Source organism: Phragmites australis, chromosome 5, assembly GCF_958298935.1.
Source record: "Phragmites australis chromosome 5, lpPhrAust1.1, whole genome shotgun sequence".
Taxonomy (NCBI): domain Eukaryota; kingdom Viridiplantae; phylum Streptophyta; class Magnoliopsida; order Poales; family Poaceae; genus Phragmites; species Phragmites australis.
In genome coordinates, this window is record NC_084925.1 from 21187994 (window position 1) to 21197072 (window position 9079).

General features: G+C 42.3%; 1 protein-coding gene across 1 annotated transcript; it reads left to right on the forward strand.

Annotated features, from left to right (window-relative positions):
* Positions 1-6694: 6694 nt before the first annotated feature.
* On the forward strand, positions 6695-7486 carry LOC133917860 (agamous-like MADS-box protein AGL29). Its single transcript, XM_062361690.1, has one exon. The coding sequence runs from the start codon at positions 6743-6745 to the stop codon at positions 7484-7486; it is 744 nt and encodes a 247-aa protein (XP_062217674.1). The 5' UTR covers positions 6695-6742.
* The last annotated feature ends 1593 nt before the right edge of the window (positions 7487-9079 follow it).

Here is a 9079-nt window from a genome sequence, read left to right on the forward strand (position 1 = left end):
ACCTCACCAAATGACACCAGGATTACTATCTTTTCCAAAGCATTGATTGCTTTTCCCCTGAAGCCTAGTAGCGGGAACCCAGCCTGCTGAAGGTCACTTCGTTGCAAACCCATCCTGTCGAAAGCATCGGTGGAGATGATATCTGATGAGCTTCTGCCATCTATTAGGATTCTATGCACTTTATTTCCTGAAATGTTTGTAGTGACGACGAAGGCGTCCGTATGTGGGTAATCTAGAACCCTCATGTCCTCCTGTGAGAAGGTAATGGGCACATCGGACCATCTAGAATGGGCATAAGTTGGCCCTACACCAACATGGTTAACCCTTCGCACATATTCTTTTCGTTGCCTCTTCGATTCTGTTTCCTGATTAGATCCTCCAGAGATTGCCAACACAAAATTGTATCCATGGTTTACTGTGCTCACTGATCTGCTGATTTCCTAGGGGGCTTCGATTGCTGGTCTTGGCAGAGGCGGTGGGAGCTCTCCTTGGAAAGTCAACTGACCAATAGTCTGGTCCGACCGAGCTGAAGGCACAGGAACATATTGGTGTGTGAGCGTAGCCATTGGTCACCACTGGTTAGTGAACATTGTATTTGGGCTGCGGGTCTGATTGGTTTCCCATGCTTCGCCCTATCTGAAATGTGTGGCATGATGCACAATTCTTGCAGGATCGAAGGATTGTTTCGCTAAGCTTTCTTTCATGGCCATGACCTGTGGGCACTGCTTAGTCCTATAACCATCACCTTCGCCATGTAACTCAAAGTACAATGTGTCCAGGTCCTATGGAGCCCGTCCTCCTCAGCCTCCTCGGCCTCTAGCACTTCGGCCTCCTCGAGTACCCCCACCTTGTGCTTCGGAGAACCCCTGGACAACTCGGATTGGTCCGGAGTCTATCTGGTTGATTTTGTTTTGCTTTGATGTGCATTCAAATGCTTCGGCTTTTTTGACATGCTTCGGTCTGTCTCTGGAGTGTCCAGCATTTGTCTCTCTGGTTGATGCATTTGTCTTTGGTGTTTTTTATGCTGCCATCTCACTCTTCCTCTAAAGGTGGTCCAACTCGGACCTTGCGTACTCTTCCATCTTATTGAAGAGCTCCTGTACACTCTCCGGCCTCTTGCATGTAAGCTTTACCACCAAAAGCCCTCCTCTAATGCCCTATATAGCGGCATCAATGATGGTGTCTTCACTCAAGCCCTTCGCTCGGCAGCGAATGTGTACGAAGCGACACATATAACTCTGCAGTGTCTCCATGGGCTATTGCTTAAGTGCGAAGAGGTCACTGGCGGTAACCTTCTCCGCTCAATTTCCTTGAAATTACTATATAGGGCATTACGCAATTTCTCCCATCAATAAACGGATCCTGCAGGCAGCGCGGAGTACCACGACCTCGCTATCCCCTTAACCGCCAACACAAAGGCCTTCGCCATTGTCGTGTCGTCTCCTCCAATGGATTCAACTGCCACCTCGAAACTCATTAAAACTCCTTCGGATCTGACTCTTCGTCAAACATTACCATCCTAGGCATCTTGAAGCCCGAAGGCCACGGTCGGTTCTGCAAACCAAAGGAGAGCGGTGATTCGGGATCACCTGCGCATGACCTATGTTGAAGGTCCTGCGTTGGTCGTGTTAGAACTTCTGACAGAGTCATGTGGTGAACCGGTTCATCTGAGCGCTACAGCACGCCAATCTCTTCTTGCATTTTCTCCAGTGTTCTTCTGGCTTCTTCGGCTTGCCGGTGATACTCCGCGGCCTTTCGACTCGCTGCCAAGCTATCTAGTGTTCGCTTTTTCTACGAAATCTGCCTCTCCAATTCTTTGGCTTCTAGCCTGCTACTCTTTCCTCTTCTAACTCATCTTCGTCTTCATATTCTCCGAAGTTACCATGGTCATCCCACCCTGTAGCAACATGCGTCTTTCTTCTTCCTTTTACTGAAGCCTTGAAGCGGGCATGAATATTAGCCTCTACCCTTCACACCGCTGCTGCTGCTACGTCTTCCTAGATAGTTGCTTTGTGGCGATCTCCGTTATCACCTGGGGGCACCACATCTACATCATCGTGTTCTTGTTGGCTACCATCGGCTCCACCGGTCAAAGCATTGCCCGGCTCTGACACCGTCAAAGGGAGTGTTTCAGTCAAAGCCCTGGCTGGAACCAGGTGCTTCGGCAATGCCGCCGATGTACCGAGTGGCTTCGTCTTCTTTTTCGGTGGCATGGCTTCAGATTGTTCGATCCCCACAAACGGCGCAAACTTTTGGAATCTAAGTCACCGAAAAACAGGGAAGTCCTTCGCTTAATAGGGAAAGCTGAAGGCTTTGTATTGCGACACGTATTCATGGGGTGGAGTAATCTCAATTCATCTGTCACCTTAGTTATAGTGCCAGCCTATTTATAGCCCATACTCAACCACTTCACGCTAAAATTATAGCATTACCCCCCTAACTGCCACATTCTCGGCATATTCGGGGGTATTTTGGAACCATCAAGTACATTTTCATAATTACAATTATACCCGCTACACGGGCTTTGATGCCTTCAGGGTACCTTCGACCAGCCTCGACGCTGTGCCCCGAGTCACCCTTCGGTCTCCGTCCGAAGGTCCACCAGAGACTTCGCCTGTGCTGATTCTTAGCACCATGGGTTGACCTTCAGCCTCCGTCCGAAGGCCCGCCAGAGTCTTCGCCTATGCTGATTCTTGGCGCCATGGGTCAACCTTCGGCCTCCGTCCGAAGGCCCACCAGAGTCTTCGCCTACGCTGATTCTTGGTGTCACGGGTCAACCTTTGGCCTCCGTCCGAAGGCCCGTGAGAGCCTTCGCCCGCGCTTCCTGAAACACCGCTGCAATATTCATCAGTGTACAGCCACCAGTGGACTTCGACTCGCCATCTGAAGGGGTACGGGAGATCATCCCCCAACACTATGTATGGAAAATAAAAGCATCACTGGTCTAAACATATTTAATTAGTTACTAATCCATCACTGTTCATTTGTATAAATGTGGGCCCAAGTCATTACAAATTCTTTTAAAACTAAGTTTAAGATATGCAGGAACAGGCATATCTCTTGCCTGCATTGAAGCGAAACTCAATAATGATGAGTACCCTGAAGAAGTAAAATTTACTTTTGATCAAATGCAGCCATATGTTTTTCCTTGTTTTGTTTTTTTAACGAAAATGGTAGGAGCTCTACCGCTCAATTAAGAAGGAAAAAAGAGTTCTATGAGTTTTGGGATACAAGCATTGTGTTCCCACCAAGCCGAACAAGCAACCAAGAGAGGAAACACAAGTGCTCATCAGGAGCGGGTGAGCCTCGAAAACCAAAAACTGCTTGAAGAACTAGTAGGGATTAATGCCACGAGAAAGCTCATCGTCGTTGAGCAATGTCCTCCTTGGTGCGTGCTGTGACTTCAAGAGCCGAAAGCATCTTGTTTTAAAAAATCATTCAGTTAATTACTCTCTTTACATATGTTCCACATGATGTAAATGATTGTACCATTATTGAAGGAGCGGTGTTGATCTTTTGGTATACCATTCTCTACAGCGTTCCAACAATCTGCAATGGACTGAAAATCGTGTGGCTGTGCAGAGTGCCTAGGGTTATATTGTTCCCAAGATAAAACTTGATACCAAACATCCTAAGCAAAGGGGCAATGCAAACAAAAATGTGAACCGGTCTCTGAAGGCCCATTGCACAAGACACAGGAAGATTGGAGTGGTCACCCCTCAAAGCTAAAATGTCTGTCATGAGGATTTTGTTTTGAACTAGCGTCCATCACTATGTGAAAAAAAGTCATAAGTGACGGGTGATAATCGGTATTAGTGATGGGTCCCGTACCCATCACTCTTATCGCGTCATTAATGATAGGTTATTAGTGACGGGTTATGACCCATCACTAATGAGATCATTAATGATGAGTGATGACCGTAATCCGTCACTAATATTCAGCCATTAGTGACGGGTCGTAACCGTGATCCGTTACTATTGACTAAACATTAGTGACGAGTTGTAATCTTGACCCGTCACTAATGACCGATGAACATCTTTCGTATTTTTGGACACAAAAAAGTCAAAAAAATATTTTTCACCAAGCAATCCCAACGCAGGTCCATCCCATATGCTTCACAAGCCACGCTTTTTCACATTATTTTCAAGTTTGCGTTCCATGGGAATTGTACCGACGACCTCCTCCTCGCTTGTGTAGCTACTTTACCACCTCTGCTATCACGTATTTGTCATAGAAATCAGATATTTTATTCTTTTAACTTTCTTTGCTATAGACTCTGATTTCGACCTTTTTCTGACTCAACAGATATCAAAAAAAGTTACATCCATTTCTCCCCTACTATGTCGGGTTCAAAGAATTTTTCGTGGCCAAAAATGGCTTAGATGATTGAGTTCTTGCCCCCAGAAGTTTCTAGATCATTTTCAGAATGCACGTTTGTGTCCACAGCCATCACACCTTATATTAAACTTGAGCAGAAATATACAATAGTTCCTATTCTAGTGCCACTGAGGTGAGAAAAATATGAGAAAAATAAAATAAAAATAAAAAATATTTAAAAAATATTTTTATATGCTGTTATTAGTGACTGGAGTTAGTCATTAGTGATGGATTATAAGCTGACATGTCATAGGATGACCCGTCACTAATGAGTGGATTAATAGTGATGAGTTAAGTTATGACCTGTCCCTAATGACTGACCTAGGACGACTCGTCACTGATGACCTTATCATTAGTGACGAGTCACAACTTGATCCATCAGTAATGACTGGCTTAGGATGACCCGTCACAGATGATCTAGTCATTAGTGACGGATCACAACTTGACCAATTACTATTATTATCAGTGATAGATCATGTTACGACCCACTCGTTAGTGACAGGTTTATATGTAGTCCCGATGAGAAGGGACATTAGTGATGCGTTCTTATTGCACCCGTCACTAATATCCTATTAGTGACGTGTGTTGAGTAGCCATCGCTAATGTGGTGTCTTCTTTGCTAATTTCTCACGTAGTGCATGCAAAGAATTTGCACTTGTTCTCCGTGTGCGCCATCCAAATTGTGCTGTTTTTTAGCGCTCCAAGCTGCCATTGAATTACGCATGGTATGCTAACTTCACTGTGTATTGACCATTAGCCATCCAGTGCCATCTGATCTCGTCTACTTCTGGCTGTAGTTGGATGGAGTGCAGCCGGATCTAGAGAGAGACGAATTTCCTTGTTTAGAAAAATGCCCTGCTACCTGAGAGTAACTCCATCTAGCTAGCGGAAGCAGTGAAGAAGAGATCATAGTGCATGTGTTGTAAGATTCGGCCAAACTCTAACGACCTCGATGCCACCATCGAAGATTTTTGTTTGAATTTTGTTGTAGATCACGTAAATGGCGTCTGAGACCGATCCTTTCCGACGTCTGGACAACATGATCGATTTTGATGGCAGAAACTTCATGTCATGGGGAAAAAAGTGGAAGCCTATAGTGACCCAGGAAAAGGCAACTAGCCCTGAATTAATTTGATGGGGTTAAGGCCATGCCACAAGTTGGTAAATGAAAGAAAGGCCAAGGGAGGGGAGAACATGAAGATGATTATCGTATCGTGCACTAGTAGAGATTGAAATTGTTGCCAGTCACTATCTGAAGCATAGCTATCCGTACCAGGATATCTACACCCAGCCATCAAGCATAGCTTATCCGTCCGAGGATATCTACACACCCAGCCACGAGAACAGGTTTTAAACTAACGACCATCTCTTTATGCAACACACAAGGCCATGCATCCCTCACAAGGCCGCAAGTTCAATCTTTGTTGGTGTTGATGGTGAGCACTCTCACTAACTTGATCACAGCTTGAAGATGCATAAATAAGAAGCAATGGTTGTAAAGTCGAAAAGGCAAGCAATTACCAAGCAACAAGTATGCAAATTTGAAAATAAATATATCTCATTTATTCTCTTTTGCAATCGAACTCTGGGCATTCTGCATTGGCATGGTGTGTTGCACTAATTTCCTATCACCCTTTCTAGCATTAAAATCCAGATATCTTCCATCAGCAGAAGAACAATTTCTGGCACTCATACTATTAGTTACGGCAAAATCGCAAGGTGTTAGTTACAACAGTACATTTTCTGTCATCTATCACCGTAGGACCACTTTGCTTTTGGAATGTATATGTCTAGCAGAGATGGATGTGACGAGAGGGAAATGAAATTTCTAGTTACACCCAGTAAAGCTCGAGTGGTCCGGACGTTAAATTTCTATCGGATTTGACAAGGATCGTGATTTAGTCCTTCCAATTTTATTTGCGCTATCATTATACGTTCTGTATATGGCTGCACTAGATCGTGACAGATGCATATTTGTTCATGTTTTGGATGTTATTAAAGCATATATTTACGGAAGGATTACAACTAGCACATCGTACGTTAATTAGACAGTTCAATCTTTTTGTCTGGCAGTACCATTATAACTTAGCTGTATTCCAGAACATTGTAATGCTAAAATTGATTAAAATCCATGTAAACACAATAAATGCTTAATATTTACAAATGCCTTCCAAATATAATAATATAGTATCCAGCTATAACCCACCACAGAATATCTTTGCAGATTTAAGTTTCCTCTTGCATCTACATATATGTGCCTATATAAACGTGGTGTGATTACCATTTCATCACACAGTATTATCTCCATCTACATACTACTCTTTACGACTCAGTCAAGAAACCACACATTTTGTCATCTAGGAGATGCTGAAGGGTAAGGCATCCTTAGGAAGGCAAAAGATTGAGATCAAGCCCATCCAGAATGAGGAAGCACGACAGGTATGCTTCTCCAAGCGCCGTCAAGGCCTATTCAAGAAGGCTAGTGAGCTCTCCATCCTTTGTGGTGCCATGATCGGTGCCATTGTATTCTCAAAATCTGGTAGGACCTACTCCTTTGGCCATCCCTCCATTGACGCTGTTATTAACCGCTTCCTCACTTCAGACTCTCCCGATAATGGCCCTACATCGGGTGGTGAGAACCATGATAGTGGTGACGTGACAGAAACTGTGCATAGGTTGAATGTGCAGTACATGGAGTTGCAAGAGTTGGTGGAGACTGAGAAGAAGAGAAAGGAGAGGGTGCAAGAGGCAACTGAGAAGGAAATGGGTGGACGCTTGATGCGGTGGTTGAATGCTAAGGTCTCCGAATTGGGGCTAGATGAGCTGCAAGAGTTCCGCAAGGAGCTGGAGGCATTACATGGTGTTGTCCTGGGCAAGGTCAATCAGGTGCTTCTAGACGCAAGGCAAACTCCAAGGTCATTGCCACAACCACCTGTGGACACAGCTTCAGCCATGCAATACCAGTTTGGTGAGCAGAGTGATATGCCTATGGTTGTCACTGCTCCTAGTTCAAGCAACAGTTTTATTGATGGCTTTGAAGTCAACGATCCATTGCTTAGTGTTGTCCATGCCTCAGGGAATTTCACCAACAACCAAAATTATGGTTGATTGCTTAAGGTTTAATATGTCATGAATAATATGGTCAGTCATATGTGCATGCACTCATCATTCACAATAAATCAGAATGTCTAGTTGTTAAACATCATTTCTGAAGCTAGATGTATGTCACCAAGATATATCTAGGACTTAATGTCAAGATATATCTAGGAGTTTGTACCATTGGAATTCTCTGCAAAACATTATTCATGTTGGATCCATATGTAAGGTGTATTTCATACTAATGGCTCCTTTTATGTGATATTGCACCTTCCTCACAATGAGATACAATTGCTCAGCGATCTTCTAATGTTTTCGATGCATATGCACAGGATCTATGATAGTTTATGTACTTATAATTATGTCTCTACAGATAATGTGAAATAAAACAACTGTGAATAAATCATTAGTAACCTATTTTATATTTAATCCATCTTACATATGGTTAAAATTTTAAGAAAAAACATGCATGCAGTGGGAAGGCCATGATTAAATAATTTCTTTTGAATAACAGCTTCTTGAGTTGCTAGAATGAGCTGTTGAGACATCTCAATATGATGTTTGTATTTGCACCAAATGAACAAAATGAGAGTAACAAATATGTATTGAAAAGTACAAGATGCAATGTTGTACCACAGTACAATTCTCGCATGCTGCTATGACATAAACTGTATAGTTAATAAGAAATATTAAATAATACTATTTCTGAGCTCAAAATTATATCCCCAACACAACAATGAATGTTCTGAATATGCTGAAAATAACACATGTGGCTGAATAAAATAATATTTTAACAACATCAATATAGCATTTCACTTGAAATATGTAAAACAAGAACGAATCAGAAGTTGTTAGTTTGATAACTAATTGTGTTCTCAGCATATTCCTTTCGATACTATATTAGTACAGACTCCACCTCATTTTTAGGGATTCACTAACTGCACCTCATTCATATTCCTTCTGAACATGCGTTGTTTGTAGTAAGCATGCACTAAAAACAATTGGGACATTGCAGTAAACGATTTTTGTTGCAGAATGTAATAAAAAAAATCTCAAGTTTTCTTGAAGTCACTGTAAGGCAGCAAAAGGGGGAAGGCAAGCTACTATATGGTACTGAGAAGCAGAAGATCTGTTATTTAGAGATGACGATGGAGGCATTGGTTTAACACAATTTTATGCACGGAAAGGAAGTAGAAATGGATAGTGGGGCGTTTAGCTTGAAATCCTTATTTGTTAACCTAGATATAGAAATGTCAAATGAAATATCCACATATTAACATATGCAAGGAAAGCTTCCACACTTCAGACCTATCTGCATTATAGAGAAAGGGCCTTATAATATAAACTAACTACAATCTACAACAAAACTTTGGCTGCATTAGTCTTTGGATGACATGAAAACTTTTGAATTGTAAGAATTACTTGCACGATTAATTTACATTATATTATCTATTCCCATATTGGTACAAAATGGAACTTAATTATATGTTCAGTAGTTTTATTATAGAATTGCAGTTAACTTTATCTATTAAAACCTGACACGAATTTTCTTTATTTAGGAAAGGGAACTATCGATCCCTTGTTTGATAAGCAATGCATCCAAGC